Source organism: Syngnathoides biaculeatus, chromosome 9, assembly GCF_019802595.1.
Source record: "Syngnathoides biaculeatus isolate LvHL_M chromosome 9, ASM1980259v1, whole genome shotgun sequence".
NCBI lineage: Eukaryota > Metazoa > Chordata > Actinopteri > Syngnathiformes > Syngnathidae > Syngnathoides > Syngnathoides biaculeatus.
In genome coordinates, this window is record NC_084648.1 from 25,416,897 (window position 1) to 25,435,387 (window position 18,491).

Here is an 18,491-nt window from a genome sequence, read left to right on the forward strand (position 1 = left end):
AGATCCAACTTTGGCTGTTCCTCTAATGAGCTCATTTCTAATCCTATCTAACCTGCTCACTCTGAGCGAGAACCTCAACATCTTCATTTCTGCTCCCTCCAGTTCAGCTTCCTGTTGTTTCTTCACTGCCACCGTCTCTAATCCGTACATCATGGCCTCACCACTGTTTTGTAAACTTTGCTCTTCATCCTAGCAGAGACTCTTCTGTCACATAACACACCAGACACCTTCCGCCAGCTGTTCCAACCCGTTTCTTCACTTCCTTACCCCACTCACCATTGCTCTGGATTGTTGACCCAAAATATTTGAAGTCCTCCACCCTCGCTATCTCTTCTTCCTGTAGCCTCACTCTTCCCCCTCCACCTTTCTCATTAATGCTCACATATTCTGTTTTACTTAATATTCATTCCTCTCCTTTCCAGTGCATGTCTCCATCTTTCTAATTGTTCCTCTGCATGCTCCCTGCTATCACTGCATATCACCATATCATCTGCGAACATCATGGTCCAAGGGGATTCCAGTCTAACCTCATCTTTTAGCCTATCCATTTTTGCTGCAACAGGAAGGGGATCAGAGCTGATCCCTGATGCAGTCCCACCTCCACCTTAAATTCTTCTGTCACACCTAAGGCACACCTCACCATTGTTCTGCTGCCATCATACATGTCCTATACTATTTTAACATACTTCTCTGCCACACCAGACTTACGCATCCAGTACCACAGTTCCTCTCTTGGTACTCTGTTATAGGATTTCTCTAGATCCACAAAGAGACAATGTTGCTCCTTCTGACCTTCTTTGTACTTTTCCACGAGCATCCTCTAGGCAAATAATGCATCTGTGGTACTCTTTCTAGGGATGAAACCATACTGTTGCTCGCAGATACTCACTTCTGTCCTGAATCTCGCCTCCACTACTCTTTCCCACAACTTCATTGTGTGGCTCATCAACTTTATTCCTCTATAAATCCCACAGCTCTGAACATCCCCTTTATTGTTAAAAATGGGAACTAGAATACTTTTCCTCCATTCTTCAGGCATCTTTTCGCCTGCTAGTATTCTGTTGAATAAGTTGGTCAAAAACTCCACAGCCATCTCTCCTAATTGCTTCCATACCTCCACCGGTATGTCATCAGGACCAACTGCCTTTCCATTTTTCATCCTTTGTAGTGCCTTTCTGACTTCCCCCTTACTAATCATTGGCACTTCCTGGTTCTTCACACTTGCCTCTTCTACTCTTCCTTCTCTCTAATTTTCTTCATTCATCAACTTCTCAAATTATTCTTTCCATCTATTTAGCACACTACTGGCACCAGTCAACACATTTCCATTTCTATCCTTAATATCCCTTATCTGCTGCACATCCTTCCCATCTCTATCCCTCTGTCTGGCCAACCTGTAGGGATCCTTTTCTCCTTCTTTCGTGTCCAACCTGGTCTACATGTCTTCAAATGCCTCTTGTTTAGCCTTTGCCACCTCTACCTTTGTCCTACATTGCATCTCGATGTACTCCTTTCCCCTCTCCTCAGTCCTCTCAGTGTCCCACTTCTTCTTTGCTAATCTCTTTCCTTGTATGACTCCCAGTATTTTGGGGTTTCACCACCAAGTCTCCTTCTCCCCTTTCCTGCCAAAAGACACACCAAGTACTCTCCTACCTGTCTCTCTGATTACCTTGTAGTAGTCCAGTCTTCCGGGAGATTCTGCTGTCCATCGAGAGGCTGTTTTACCTCTTTCCGAAAGGCCGCACAACATTCTTCCTTTCTCAGCTTCCACCACTTGGTTCTCTGCTCTACCTTTGTCTTCTTAATCTTCCTACCCACCACCAGAGTCATCCTACACACTACCATCCTATGCTGTCGAGCTACACTCTCCCCGATCCAGTACTTTACAGTCAGTAACCTCCTTCAGATTACATCGTCTGCACAAAATATAATCCACCTGCGTGCTTCTACCTCCGCTCTTGTAGGTCACTATACGTTCCTCCCTCTTCTGGAAATAAGTGTTCACTACAGCCATCTCCATCCTTTTTGCAAAGTCCACCACCATCTGTCCCCCAAAGTTCCTTTCCTGGATGCCGTAGTTACCCATCACTTCTTCATCGCCCCTGTTTCCTTTACCAATATGTCCATTACAATCTGCACCAATCACAACTCTCTCGCTGTCTGGAATGCTCAGAACTACTTCATCTAGTTCCTTCCAGAATGTCTCTTTCAACTCTAGGTCACATCCTACCTGTGGGGCATAACCACTAACCACATTATACATAACACCCTCAATTTCAAATTTTAGTCTCATCACTCGATCTGATACTCTTTTCACCTCCAAGACGTTCTTAGCCAGCTCTTCCTTTAAAATGACCCCATACTCCATTTCTCTTGCCATCTACTCCGTGGGTGAATAATTTAAACACTGCTCCTAAACTTCAAGCCTTACTACCTTTCCACCTGGTTTCTTGGATACACAAAATATCAACCTTTCTCCTTATCATCATGTCAACCAACTCCTGAGATTTTCCTGTCATAGTCCCAACATTCAAAGTCCCTACACTCAGTTGTAGGCCCTGTGCATTCCTCTTTTTCTTCTGATGATGGATCCGGTTTCCTCCTCTTCTTTGTCTTCGACCCACAGTAGCTGAATTTCCACCAACGCCTTGCCGGGGGTGGGGCGGGCGTTGTTAACCTGAGCCACGACCGATCCGGTATGGGATTCTTTAGATGAACGCTCATGTTTGTTTGCCACAGTTTTTATGCCGGATGCCCTTCCTGACGTAACCCTCTGCATTTATCCGGTCTTGGGACCGGCCGACAGATTGCACTGGTTTGTGCCCCCATAGGGCTGCATTATTTCTCTTCCCATCTACTCCATGGTAAAATAATTTAAATACTGCCCCTAAACCTCTAGCCTTACGACCTTTCCACCTGCTCTTTTGGATGCAACATATATCAACCTTTTTTTCTTATCAACACGTCAACCAACTCCTGGGGTTTTCCTGTCATAGTCACACATTCCAAGTCCCTACACACAGTTGTAGGATCTGTGCATTCATCTTCTTCTGTCAAAGAATCTTCTTTCCTTCTCTTCGTTGTCTTTGACCCAGAGTACAGTGCCTTGTGAAAGTATTTGGCCCCCTCGAACTTTTCAACCTTTCGCCAAATTTCAGGCTTCTAACATAAAGATTTTTTTTTCTCAAGAATCTGCAAGTGGGACACAATTGTTAAGTGGAACCAAATTTATTGGATATTTTAAAGTTTTTTAACAAATCAAAATCTGAAAAGTGGGGTGTGCGATATTATTCGGCTCCCTTGCAATAATACTTTGGAGCACCACCTTTTGCTGCAATTACAGCTGCAAGTCGCTTGAGGTATGTCTCTCTCAGTTTTGCACATTGACAGACTTAAATTCATGCCCATTCTTCCTTGCAAAACAGCTCAAGCTCAGTGAGGGTGAATGGAGAACATTTGTGAACAGCAGTTCTCAGCCCACAGATTCTCGATTGGATTCAGGTCTGGATTTTGCCTTGATCATTGTAACAACTGGATACGTTTATTTGTGAACCATTCCATTGTAGATTTTGGCTTTATGTTTTGGATCATTGTCCTGTTGGAAGATAAATCTCCGTCCCAATCTCGGGTCTTTTGCAGACTCCAACAGGTTTTCTTCCAGAATGGTCCTGTATTTGGCTCCATTCATCTTCCCATCAATTTTAACCATCTTCCCTGTCCCTGGTGAAGAAAAGTATGCCCAAATTATAAGGCTGCCACCACCATGTTTGACAGTAGGCATTGTGTGTTCAGGGTGATGAGCTGTGTCGCTTTTACGCCAAACATATCGTTTTGCATTGTGGCCAAAAAGTTCAATTTTGGTTTCATCTGACCAGAGCACCTTCTTCCACATGTTTGGTGTGTCTCCCAGCTAGCTTGTGGCAAACTTTAAATGTGACTTTTTATGGATATCATTGAGAAATGTCTTTCTTCTACGACTGATTGATGTCCCATGGACAGACTTTTAGTTATTATTACATCTTAGTTATAGATCTCTGCAGTTAATTCAGAGTGATCATGGGCCTCTTGGCTGCATCTCTGATCAGTCTTCTCCTTGTTCGAGGTTAAAGTTTAGAAGGACTTCGGGGTCTTGGTGGATTTGCAGTGGTCTGATACTCCTTCCATTTCAATATGATTGCTTGCACAGTGCTCCTTGAGATGTTGAAACCTTGGGAAATCTTTTTTGTATCCATATCTGGCTTTAAACCTCTCCACAACAGTATCTCGGACCTGCCTGCTGTGTTTATTTGGTCTTCATGATGCTCTCTGCACTTTAAACAGAACCCTGAGACTGTCACAGAGCAGATGCATTCATCCAGAGACTTGATTACACACGGGTAGATTGTATTTATCATCATCAGTCAACTTTGGATCATTCAGAGATCTTCACTGAACTTCTGGAGTGAGTTTGCTGCACTGAAAGTAAAGGGTCCGAATCATATTGCACGTCCCACTTTTCAGGTTTCTATTTGTCAAAAAGGTATAAAATATCCAATAAATTTTGTTCCACTTCACCATCGTGTCCCACTTGTTGATGATTCTTGACAAAAAATAAAAAAATGTATCTCTTTATGTTTGAAGCCTGAAATGTGGCGAAAGGTTGAAAAGTTCAAGGAGGCCGAATACTTTCACAATGCACTGTAGCTGAATTTCCACCGACACCATGCAGGTCAATGGTGCCTGGGGCAGACATTGTTAACCCGGGCCACAATCCATCCGGTATGGGATTTTTTAGATGAACACCCATATTTGTTTGGTAAAGTTTTAAGACAAATGCCCTTCATGATGCAACACTGCATTTATCCGGGTTTTGGGCCGGCCTACAGATTGCACTGGTTTGTACCCCCATTGGGGTGCATTTTCTGGTCTTTTTCGTGTATTCAATTAAATATAGGTTGAACATTATTTACAAATCATTGTACCATTGTTTTATTCCTTTGACACAATGTCTCAACATCATTGGAATGGAGTTAATCAGAAAATACCAGAATACAAGTAAAATGTAATTAATAACTTTTTTGCGCACAAATGCAACCCCAAAACACCCTTTTCTGAAGCAAAGTGTATATTGGATACACATTATTAATATTTCTCTGGCCGCTGTTTAAAAACAAACAAACAACTTTTGTATATTCTCGAGAGGTATCCAACATGTGAAGTCAACCTGTTCTGCCAGTACTTTTAAACATACACCAGAATACAGCATAAGCTCAATCGGTTTTGTTTGTACTTCTTACAGCTCTACAGCTCAGTGGAGTTTGGGAGGAGGTGGCAACTAGTACATGAAAGAGTGAATCCAAATCGTTTTTACTGGTAAGTGCTGGGATTTGTATTAAACAAGTAGGCAATTAAAAGTGCCACTACTTTTTGTGAATTAAAAGGTGAATGGCATAGAATGAAATAATTTCAATCAGTAGTTTTTTTCTTTGTTAAATACTCGTCCATTTAACTTCAAGGGCTTTCATTTATATTAAGCCATTATATTTTCGATTGCACAGCGGGTTTCCGCAAGGAAAAGATACTCAATTTGATGAATATGACTGAACGTCCATACACCACATATAAACATGCTGATTTTGGTGTGGGAAATGGGTTTGTTTTGACTAGGGTCACATCTGGTCTTGGTCTATGAATGAAATCCGAAAAAACAGTCATACCAGTTAAGATGTTGATCGATTTAAAAGGGGCTTTACAATTACAGTATGCGTGTATGTATGTCGTCTCTCAGCTTGTCCTATTAATTGTCACCACAGTAAATATCTCGCCAGATTTGTTTGCCAGAGTTTTTTTTTTTTTGACAGATCCACTTTCTGAGACAACCCAAACTTTTTTTTTTTTTTTTTTTTTTTACTCTGGCCTTGGAACCAGCAGTGGCTGGGTGTTGGAGCACTGCTCAAGAGTCAAACCTGCACCATCTACATGATAAGTTGCAGCATGTACCAGTATAGACATACTGGTACAGAACAATCCTTTATCAATATGTTGACTCTTTTGGTTGCAATATGTGTGGTGTAAAACTGTATAACATCACAATAACAGCTCTGTCAATATTTTGATAAACTCAATCAGGTATGAGTGAGATTTCCAAAAAGTGGTGTGAGCTGGTTCATATTTTGATGTATTATGAACCGTTCTGATTGAACCAGATCCCTGTATCACTGAACGTGACATGTGAGAATAGCAAGTTGTGACATGGAGTCCATCACTTTGGCAATGTGGTGCTCTTATGTGAGTCTTATTGAATCTGGGCAGGGAATTATTAACTCTCAAGACTTGTTTTGTTGTTATCTGATAAGTCATGAGTGCTCCAACAGGATGATGACCCTAAACACGGAACTAAAAACCCATAAAATAATGAAAACCAAAACATTGGCCTAGTGCCAGATAGTTTAGTCTCAGGTGGAGGTCATTGTCATGGGCTTGTGGCATGGGTCTGGACCCAAATGCAGGACTCCGAGGCATCTTCTTCTTGCCTCTCTTGTGATCCTCCTGTCTCTTGTACATTTTTATGGTCGTCCACATAGGGGCATCCTCACAGTAGAGACAAAATCAATAGTTTTCTCTCCTTTAATGATGCCAGGGAACATACTGCTCTATCTGTAAGGGTGAGGGTTGTGTTGGGGGATTTTTGGCTTTGGAATGTGCTTTACATTTATATCAGATGGTTAACCTGAAAATAACCCTCTTGTTTGTTTTGTTTTCCAGGTGCCGTTGGCCACGTTACCTTTTTTTCCATTTCATATAAAAGATATTTTAGTGTAATTCTGAAGCATGTATTGTAATCTTATGTTAAGGTTGTACAAAGGGCTTAAAGTGGGAATGTACGTCTTCTCTAACAAACAGATGTCTGTCTTTAAGGTCAAAAATGGGTTTGGACAAGGAGCTGGGTTTGATTCACTTGGAAACCATCATCTCTCAGAGACGTAAGTAATTCATTTTATGCTCTGCATTCAAATGTATGTTTTTTTAACATATATGAGTTTGACTGAAGTAGAGATGAGCTACAAGTTGCTTGGACAAATCTGTTGAAGGGCCGTAATGCAAAAGGACAACACAAATAGACTGTCTGAAGAAAGTCTAGGGTTGCAAAATGACAACGAAATTGAAAATTAATGTATTCATCATAATGTTATGAAATTCAAGGGAATCAATTTATTACTGCTCATGAAGTAAAACAGAAATATGGCTTTCTGAGTGATAATTTACATTTGAGATGTGGTGTGATGATAGACAGAATATTATATACGGTGTCCAAATGGTATGGGAGCATTGGTGACCAAGAATTTGAGTTTACTGAACGCTGGGGAGGCTTCCGGAGTTCACTGAAAGGGATAGCTGGTGTATATGAGTCTGGAAACAGGGACCTTGCTGGAGCTGCGAATAAATTGATGGTGAAATTTGACAAATCCGAGGAAGCATTGTAGGCCTTATGTGTTGTGGGAATGAGGCAATCGGTGATGGCTTAGATCTTGCCATGTATCTGTGCTTTTCAAATGATGTAGCCAAGGAAATGCACTGAAGAGAGTTTGAATTAATATTTTTTTGGTTTGACAAACAGACGCTTTTTGGTGCATGGGGTGTTCCTCAGGGAAGTGGGAGAAGATGAGGATCTCATAAAGATACACGAAAATGATCCAGTTGGGCCTGTCACAGACAATGTCGTGTCATTTTTGTTTATAGGAACTATTCCGTGTAAGAGTCACAAATGTGCAAGATGCAAATTCTTCTTCATCTAAAACAGATAAGAGATAAGAGTGTGTCAACATCCCACATTGTGTTATGCTTGTACAGAGTGCCTTTACCCGTTCGCGGTTCCTGTTATAGACCAGTGCAGTGACAATTCTGCAAAGGGAGCAGTTTAAAGTGACGAATCATGCGATAGTCTGCACAATATATTACTAATACTAATACTGATTGGACCAGCAGGATGTGAGGGTGTGTCCCAACAATGGCACAAGGCAGGGGCGTTTGTGAAGCTGAACAGCATTACCAGGTACAAGAAATGTCGGAGAGGGGTATTGAAGGTGGTCATCCATTTTCCCCCCTTGTATATGGTTAAGATGGTAGGTGTCACCAAAGACCATTGTGGTGAAAATGTAGGCTTCACAGAGGGGTTCAAAGGACAGGTTAATCAGGGGTAGCAGTGACTTGTTTTTTATGGTTATAATGTTGAGTTCCGGGACATCTGGGGATGTTGAGTCTGACTGGACCATGTTCCATGTCTCCAATGCCGAGGAGGCAGATGAGAGCTGTGGCCATAAGGTGGTCTGTGTCTGTCATGGTGGCAACGCCGAACCCATTGGTGGACGCTAACAGTGAAGGATGCTGGCGAGCTGAAGAAGGCATCTTTTTGGGATTGTTTGGCCTGTGGGACAGCAACCGATGGGAAGTTCCTGGCCAAGTGGAATGCAACGTTGGTGGTCGCTGAAGCAAAAATTCGAATATGGGAGGAATTTGGTGGGGCCATGGAGACTTTCAGACAGTGTCCAGGAAATTGTGGTCCACCATCCGGCATTTCTGGAGTGGGAAGCAGTGCGCCTTCAAGACTGTGTATAGTGAGGATGGGGCACTGCTGACCTCGACTTGGGATGTTGTGAGTCAGTAGAGAGAAATCCAACTTGCATTACCCTGAGGAAGCAGAGTCTGTGTTTCTTGAGCCAGCCTCTCCTATCTCTGGGGTTGAGGCCACTGAAGTGGTTAAAAAGCTCCTCGGTTGCAAGGGCCCATGGGTGGATGAGATTTACCCAGAGTTCATAAAGGCTCTGGATGTTGTAGGGCTATCCTGGTTGACACACCTCTGCAACATCAAATGGGCATGAGGGACAGTGCCTCTGGATTGGTAGGGGTAGTGGTCCCCCTTTTTAAGAATGGGGACTGGAGAGTATCTTTCAACTACAGGAGGATCATACGCCTCATCCTCCCTGATAAGTCTATTCAGCAGTGCTGGAGAGGAGGGTGCGTCAGAAAGTAAAATCTCAGATTCAGGAGGTACAACATATAGTTTTAATCCTGGCCATGGAACAGTGAACCAGCTCTACGCTGCGACAGGGTCCTTGAGGGTCCATGGGAATTTTTTTTGTCCAACACATCTACGTTTTTTATGGACTCAGAGAAGAAGTTCGATTGGGTTCCTTGCAGAGTCCTGTGTGGGGTGACTCGGGAGTTTGAGATACTGAAACTCCTGTTTGATACCTGTACAACCAGTGTTTGGTGTTTGGGCCGCATTGCTGGCACTAACTCGGACTTGATTCCAGTGAGAATTGGACTTTGCGAAGGCTGCCTTTTGTCACCAATTTTGTTCCTAACTTTTATGGACAGAATCTGTAGGCAGAGCTAAGGTGTGCAGGGGGTCCAGTTTGGTGGCCATAGTAATTCACCTATGCTTTTTGTAGATGATGTGGTTCTGTTGGCTTCATCAAGCCTTGATCTCCAACTCTTACTGGAGCTATTTGTGTGAAGCAGCTGGGATGTGAATCAGCACCTCCAAATCTGAGACCACGGTCCTAAATCGGAAAAGGGTGGTGTTTCCTCTCCATGTTAGGTTAAGATCCTGCCCGGCCCAAGTGGTGGAGTTCAAGTATCACAGAGTCTTGTTCATAATAGGAGGAAGAATAGAGTGGGAGATTGGCAGGAGAATCGGTGCAGCATCTCCATGGATGTAGACGTTGTATCAGCCGATTGTGGTTACAAAAAGGACCCAAGTTGAAAGGTGCAGCTCTCAATTTACTGATTAATCTAGGTTGCTGCCCTCATATTGAGCTGAGTGGTTGGTTGTGACTGAAAGAATAAGATCCCGGTACTTTAAACATCCCAGTAATCCCCCCCACCCAACCCCAGCCCCGGTGGAGTTGGATGTTTTGGCTGGGGAAAGAGTAGTTTGGCCTTAAGATACTGCCCCGCTGATCTGACCATGGATAAGCAGTAGAAGATGGAGTAATGGAGTCCACGGTATTCCATGCATGGCCAGCGAATGTTTTCTTTTTCCACAAAAAAGTAATCCAGCTCCAACCAGAGATGAGGAGGGGCCTATGAGTCTAGCAGCTAGTGAGTCTCTTGTAGATATCCATTGCTTTTATCTCTGGATGGGAGCGATTGAATTTTCAACTGGTGGGAAGTGGAGCTCCCAGCAAGAGATCAATAGTGCAGTCGTATGGGCAATTGGGGTGAAAGCAACTATCACCACCGGGGCACCCTAAGGTCGTGTCCTCTCACCTCTGCGCTTCTCACTCTACACAAAACACTGCACTTTGAGGCATCCAACTGTCAAACTCCTGAAATTCGCAGATGACACCACGGTCATCGCCCTCATCAGAGATGGTGACAAGTCTTACATATCGAGAGGAAGTGGCGAAACTGGAGCTTTGATGTGGTCAACACAACCTGGCATTGAACACTCTGAAGACTGTAGAGATGATTGTGGATTTCAAGAGGCATCCTTCACCATAGCTCCCCCTGACACTGTCCAACTGTCTTGTGTCAACATTCAAGACCTTCAAATTCTTGGGAATTACAGTCTCAGAGTACCTGAAGTGGGAGACAAACATCAACTCCATTAGCAAAAAACGTCCAGCAAAGGATGTACTTATTGTGGCTTCTGAGGAACCACGGCCTGTCACAAGAGCTGTTGAGACAGTCCTACACAGCGGTGATCCAATCATTACTGTGTTCCTCTATCACAGTCTAGTTTAGGGCTTCCACAAAAAAGGACAAACCCCGACTGAAATGGACAATCAAAACCGCTGAACGGATTGTTGGCACCACACCACCCACTATTGAAGACTTGCTCGCAACTCGAACAAGGTCCAGAACTGGTAGGGTCCTTTCAGACACTCCACATCCTGGCCAACAGATCTTCCAGCTGTTCCAGAGTTTGACAGTCACATGCCTCTAGGTGCAGTTGTTTGTATACAGCGAGAAGAGCAGAGGGGACAGGACACAACCTTGGGGTGCCCCTGTGCTGATAGTGTGCGTGGATGAGGTGGTGTCCTCCAGCCTCACCTGCTGTATCCTGCCCATCAGGAAGTTTTAGATCCACTAGGAGATGGCAGGCAACACGCTGAGCTGGACAAGTTTGGAGGAGAGGAGTTCAGGGATGATGGTGTTATACTCAGAGCTGAAGTCCACGAACAGGATCCTCGCATAGGTATCCTCGCTGTTGAGATGTTCAAGGATGAAGTGCAGACCCATCTTGACGCCATCATCCGAAGACACACACTTATCTCTTCCTGTTCTAAATGAAGAAGACTACATCTTGCACATCCGTGACTAATGAGGAACAGTTCATACAAAGAAATTTCTCTTGTTCTTTGTTCTTGATACTTTGTTGTTCTTTGTTCTGAATGTCTTACCGGAGCAGCACCGACTGGTAGGGCCCCTTAGAGGTTGAGTGCCTTCTTAAGTGCCTCCAGAGTTACTCGGTCCATTGTCAATGTATTCTGTCACATATGGAGTGGAACTGGACCCAAGAGCAGGTTAAGCCAGATAGATTTTAAAACCATCCATCCATTTTCTTAGCTGTTTATCCTCACAAGGGTCACGGGAGTGCTGGAGCCAATTTCAGGTTTCATCGGCCAAGAGACGGTATACTCTGAATTGGTTAACAGCCAATTGCAGGGCACGCACGAAAATCAACAGGAATAAAATTAATGCAAAATAACAATAAATAATGATAAATGAGTCAATGTTTCAAGTTACTGATGGTGTAGTGCAGGGGTGCTCAATGTGTTGAAAAAACTGCCTTCAACTGGTCGATCGTGAGACATTTTTGGTTGATCACATGACGGCCTGGCAAGAAAAAAAAGCTCATCATCCATCTCATCGCTTAATTCAAGTGTGGCCAATACGTCGATCACACACACATAAAGGCTCGTTCGAGCAAGGTAGCATCCTATTTAAGTTCTCTCTTTTGCGTTCTCCACTTCAGTCACGGCAATGCCTCCTGTCCCCTGTCGGAAGATCGCGAGAGGCTGACTGCTTGAAAAGTAGATCTTGGGGAAAACCATTCTGGGCACCCCTGGTGTGGTGGAAAACACGCCTGACTTTGGTCTGGGTAACATGGGATTGATTCTTGCTCAATGATGGTGTTGGTCTGCTGCAGTCTTGTAGAACCGCCCCCGGTACAACAGCATCGGCCTAGGTCACTCCCAGGTAGTCCTGGACCGCAAATGCAGACACAGAGGCTACAGCAGAAAACAAGGTAGGTTGAAAGCCAGGCATGGCATCAAATGGGGACAAACCTGATCATGCAGAGGGGAGAGAATTGTGCGAGAACTAAACTCAAACCAGCTTATGGCTCCAGGTGTGTGGTTCCTGCGAGGCGAGATGTTGGAGCCCAGTTTCCAAGTCCCGGTTCAAACACTGTCTACCCATTGATCACAAGATGTAACCCAGAGGACAAATTGACAGTAGCACGTATTAGAGGACAAAACTCATTCCAAAGCAGGAAATTAAATGTGGGCTTCCATCCAACACAATATTTCTGGGGAAACCCTGAATATTAAAAACATGGGCCATCATATGTTCACCAGTCTCTTTTGGGTAAGTGTGAGTCAAGCGAAGAAATGTGCCATTTTGGGGAACCATGTATGATGGTGAGAACTGTGGTATTACCCTTAGAACCTGGTGGTCTGGTTACAAACTCTGGAGAAATGTCTGATTAAGGTCATCGTGTTATAATCGGTCATGTCTGAATGTCGGGCCACCAGAAGTGGTACTCGACGACTGACTGTGTCTTAGTTATGCCTTGGTGACAGAATGTCCTATTTATATAAGGCCAATGAATTTCCCTGACCCGTAAGGACAGGACCGCATACAGTGAAGAAAATGAGTATTTGAACACCCTATGATATTGCAAGTTCTCCCACTTAGAAATCATGGAGGGGTCAGAAATATTCATCATAGGTGCATGTCCACTGTGAGAGAGATAATCTCAAAAGAAAAATCCAGAAATCACAATGTATGATTTTTTTTAACGATTTATTTGTGTGATACATCTGCAAATAAGTATTTGAACACCTGAGAAAACTAATGTCATTATTTGGTACAGTAGCCTTTGTTTGCAATTACAGAGGTCAAACATTTCCCATAGTTGTTCACCAGGTTTGCACACACTGCAGGAGGGATTTTGCCCCACTCCCCCACACAGATCTTCTCGAGATCAGATGATCCAATGATTTTCTATTGGGTTTAGGTCTGGAGACTGGCTAGGCCACACAAGAACCTTGATATGCTTCTTACGGAACCACTCCTTTGTTTTCCTGGCTGTGTGCTTCGGGTCATTGTCAAAGTTGAAAGATCCAGCCATGACCCATCTTCAATGCTCTGACTGAGGGTAAGAGGTTGTTCCCCAAAATCTCACAATACATGGCCGTGGTCATCCTCTCCTTAATACAGTTCAGTCGTCCTGTCCCATATACAGAAAAACACCTCCAAAGCAGGATGCTACCACCTCAATGCTTTATAGTAGGGATGGTGTTCTTGGGATGGAAGTCATCATTCGTCTTTCTCCAAACACGGTTAGTGGAATTATGACCAAAAAGTTCCATTTTGGTCTCATCTGACCACAAAACTTTCTCCCATGACTCCTCTGTATCATCCAAATGGTCAGTGACAAACTTAAGACTGGCCTTGACATGTGCTGCTTTAAGCAATGGAACCTTCCGTGCTATGCATGATTTCAAACAATGACGTCTTAGTGTATTACCAACAGTCACCATGGAAACGCAGGTCCCAGCTCTTTTCAGGTCATTGACCCAGGCCTGTTGTGTAGTCCTGGGCTGATTCCTCACCTTTCTAAGGATTATTCAGACCCCACAAGTGATATCTTGCATGGGGCTCCACTCCGATTGAGATTGACTGTCATGTTTAACTTCTTCCATTTTCTAATGATTTCTCCAACAGTTAACCTTTTTTCACCAAGCTGCTTGACCATCCAGGCCACCAAACGCAAGGTGTCCGGGTGGACAGGTCTGGAGGACGACCCAGACGCCAAGCACCAGGGTACCCACGGAGCGATTCGGGCGGACGACCTCTGTGAAGAACCAAACGGTGAAGCAGGAACCAGACCGAGGCAGGCAACTGCTCCGGATGAGAACCTCTCACGCCGTGGTTGCGAGACGACCAGGGAGGACCACCGAGGCTTGGTCAGGAGGCACCCGTGGATTGGTCACCAATGAGGCCAGGTCATGAAGCGGCTGGGAGCCCTCAGGAGCGAAGAGGATGATGGAGAGAAGGACCAGAGCCATGACCGCCACCATCACAGCCATCCCGAAGTCTCTCCAGCTCCGGGGTGGCTCCACAGAACTCCCCAGCTCCTGTCGCCGTCGAGACAAGGGCATGGGGCGGCCGCGGACCGGTTGCTGCTGGTACTCCTGGACAGGAACGTGAGGCGGCTGGGGAACCGTCGCCACCCCCTGGACAGGAACGTGAGAAGGCGGCAGCGACATCACGGCCTCCTCCTGGACGGGAACGTAAGAAGGCGGCGGCAGCAACATCGCAACCTCCTCCCCCTGGACAGCAACGTGAGGCGGCGGCGACATCATGATCACCACCTCCTCCTGGATGGGAACGAGAGAAGGCAGCGGCGCCATCGACACCTCCTGGACAGGAACGTGAGAAGGCGGCGTCAGTGCCACCTCCTCCTCTTGGACAGCAACGTGAGAAGGTGGTGGCACCATCGCCACCTCTTGGACGGGAACATATGGACGTGCCCGTCGCCGTCGGAGCAGGAACAGGGGACGACCGCGGACTGGTCGCCGACAAAGCAGGAACGGGGAGCGACCGCGGACCGGTCGCCACTGGTACTCCAGATGACAGATGAGAAGCGGCTGTAGAGACGTCGCCACCTCCTGGACAGCAACGTGAGGCGGCATCGGGTCGGTCCCCACTGCCATGTGAGCTTGCAGTGCATTCGTTGGAACAGCAACGTGGGCGTGGCGCGGTGGCGGGTCCGTTTCCACGGCGACGTGAACAAGACTAGGGAGAGAGTCAGTCGAAACTGACACGTGGGCGTGCCTCGGGAGCGGGCCAGTTCGTTCCGTCACGACCCATCGGAACGAGAGTGGGACCCAAATCCAGGACTCGGACGATGCAAGGTAGTTCGGGGAGAAACGTTTATTATTTCGTGGTCGGGGATCGGACAGGCAGTCAGGTGCAGCAGCAGTAGTTGGGACATCGCAGGAGAACAGGCAGGAGTCGATACACAGGAGAACAATCAAAGCAGGCAGAAGTGTCAAAGGAGTCAGGCTTACGGGGTTGGTCGGAGAACAGGCGAAGGTCGGAACACACGGGTTGTCGATCAGGGATACGGGAGTACTCGAACGGGACATGAAGCTCAACGAACTGGCGCGGACCAGTCGTCATCAGGGTCATATAAATACACAGGATAATCAGCCCGCATGAGGCGCAGGTGTGCGCCTCCCAATCAGCGCAACCGCGCGGGCACCTGTTGTTGTTCAATTTTGTGTCTGGTGTCTTTGGACAGCTCTTTGGTCTGGCCCATGTTACAAATTTGAGTCTTACTGATTGTATGGGGTGGACATGTGTCTTTAATCAGCTAACGAACGTCCTAGTCCAAGGGGATTCCACTCTAACCTCATTTGTCCGCCTATCCATTAGTACCGCAAACAGGAAGGGTCTCAGCGTGGATCCCTGATGCAGTCCCACCTCCACCTTAAATTCTTCTGGCACACCAACAGCATACCTCACTGCTGTTCTGCTGCCCTCATACATGTCCTGTACTCTTCTAACATATTTCTCCGCCACACCAGACTTGCGTATGCAGTACCACAATTCTTCTCTTGGTACTCTGTTATAGGCTTTCTCGAGGTCTACAAATACACAATGGATCTCCTTCTGACCTTCTCTGTACTTTTCCACGAGCATCCTCAAGGGAAATAATGCATCAATGGTATTCTTTCCAGGCATGAAACCATACTGTTGCTCACATATACTTACTTCTGTCCTGAGTCTAGCCTCCACTACTCTTTCCCTTAACTTCATTGTGTGAGCTCATCATCTTTATTCCTCTGTAATTTCCACACCTCTGAACATCGCCCTTGTTCTTAAAAATGAGGACTAGCACACTTTTGCGCCATTCATCAGGCATCTTCTCTCCTTGTTTAGCCTTCGAAACCTCTACTTTTGCCCTACGTCACATCTCAATGTATTCGTTACGCCTCTCCTCAGTCCTCTCCATGTCCCACTTCTTCTTTGCTAATCTCTTTCCTTGGATGTCTTCCTGTATTTCAGGTTCCACCACGGAGTCTCCTTCTCCCCTTTCCTACCAGAAGGTACCCAAAGTACTCTCCTGCCTGCCTCTCTTAGTACCTTGGCAGTAGTATTCTAGTCTTCCGGGAGCTCTTCCTGTCCATCTAGCGCCTGTCTGACCTCTTTCCGAAAGGCCACATGACTATCTTCCTTCCTCAACTTTCACCACCTGATTCTCTGCTCTACCTATGTCTTCTTAATCTTCCTACCCACTTAAAGAGTCATCCTACACACTGCAATCATATGGTGTCGAGCTACACTGTCTCCCACCACAAGTTTACAATCAGTAACCTCCTTCAGATTACATCGTCTGCACAACATATAATCCACCTGCGTGCGCCTACCTCCACTCTTGTAGGTCACACTATGCTCCTGTCTCTTCTGGAAATAAGTGTTCACCACTGCCAATTCCACCCTTTTTGCGAAGTCCACCACCATCCGACCCTCAAAGTTCCTTTGCTTAATTCCGTACTTACCCATCACTTCTTCATTGCCCCTGTTTCCTTCGCCATGTCCATTGAAATCTGCACCAATTACAACTCTTTCTCTCTCTGGGATGCTCAGGACTACTTTGTTTACTACTACTTGTGGGCCATAGCCGCTAATCACATTATACACAATACCCTCAATTTCAAATTTCAGCCTCATCACACGGTCTGATACTCTTTTCACCTCCAAGACATTCTTAACCAGCTCTTCCTTAAAAATAACCCTTAGTCAATTTCCCTTTCCATCTAATCCAAGGTAAAAGAATTTAAAGCCTACTCCTAAACTTCTCGCCTTAATCCCTTTCCACTTGCTTTCTTGGATGCACAATACATCAACCTTTCTCCTAATCATCATGTCAACTAACTCCTGAGCTCCCAACGTTCAAAGTCCCTACACACAGTTGTAGGGACTGTGCATGCCTCTTCTGCTCCGTACTAAGTAGCTTTCCTCCTCTTTTTTGTCTCCGACCTACATTACCTGAATTTCTACCTACGCTTTGCAGATTAACAGTGCCGGGGGCAGGCGTAGTGAGCTATCAGTTATGGAAATCATTTGATGAACGCTCATATATGTTTGGCACAATTTTACGCCGGATGCACTTCCTGCTGCAACCCTCTGTATTTATCCGGACTTTGGACCAGCCTACAGTTACAAGTTACAAGTTAAAGTCAGATAAAAGCACTCAAATATACAAAGTCAACTCATAAAATACAAAATTTACATACGACTTAATCTAGGCTAACTTCGGCCTAGCAGCTTCAACGCGAACGATACGGCTCATATTCGGGTACTAACATAAGACTTGTTAAATTTCTCTAAGTCCACATGTCCCCCATTGTACTCATTGCTTAGGTCGTAAACGTACATACATTTGATGTTTCTTCAACAGCACAGTTTGCAATCGCAACACTACTCGTTGTCAGCCAGCTCAGCTCAGGTGGTCTGGGCCTATAAGCAAGTTTAAATTGGTATAAGATAGTAAGTAAGAACTAAGTACTCACAGTCCTCGTTGTATATGAAACGTAGGGTTTGCAGGTCGTCTAAGTACTCACTATTGATGTTCACCTCCTCCACAAATATTTGATTAAATACATTACTTGATGTTCCCGAGCTAGGCTAGGCCGTGCATCTTCAACGCGGACGAATACGGCTCCAATTTGGGTACTAAGATTATACAGATGATGATTTTATTCAACTGAAGTCGTGCGGTCAGAGCCTCTTCAATTTGTTGTCACCAGTTCGAGAACCGGAAGCCAAGTCCAAAATGTTGTTGTTCATGAATAACTCATCCAAATGAACCTGTATTTAAAGTGAACATATTGAATGCAATCACTTCGTAAACTAATATTTTTATTCCTCAGTTTAATTAAACTGAGCAGAAAGCCAATGTATGTACGTTGGGTTGACCCCGGTGATGAGAGGGTAGCCTCCCTCCGCCTGCAGGTAGGGGGATGGATACTGACTGTTGTTTGTGCCTATGCACCAAACAGCAGTTCAGAATACCCAACCTTTTTGGAGTCCTCGGAGGGAGTGCTGGAGAGCGTTCCCTCATCGGTCCCTTTACCACCGGTGTCAAGAGTTTGGTCTGCATTGGCGATAATAAGTCGGACTCATTTCCGGTGACACTGATTTTCTTCATAACTTTTACGGAAAAAATCTCTAGGCACTGCCGAGGAGGAGAGGGTTTCCGGTTTGGT

At 45.2% G+C, this 18,491-nt stretch overlaps 1 protein-coding gene across 1 annotated transcript in view; it reads left to right on the top strand.

Annotated features, from left to right (window-relative positions):
• LOC133506098 (VPS10 domain-containing receptor SorCS1) overlaps window positions 1-18,491 on the top strand; it is a 221,651-nt gene that overhangs the window by 104,943 nt on the left and 98,217 nt on the right. Inside the window, exons 5-6 of the mRNA XM_061829867.1 lie at window positions 5,279-5,352; window positions 6,898-6,962. Coding sequence (XP_061685851.1) covers window positions 5,279-5,352; window positions 6,898-6,962 — 139 coding nt within the window. The remainder of the gene's footprint in view (window positions 1-5,278; window positions 5,353-6,897; window positions 6,963-18,491) is intronic.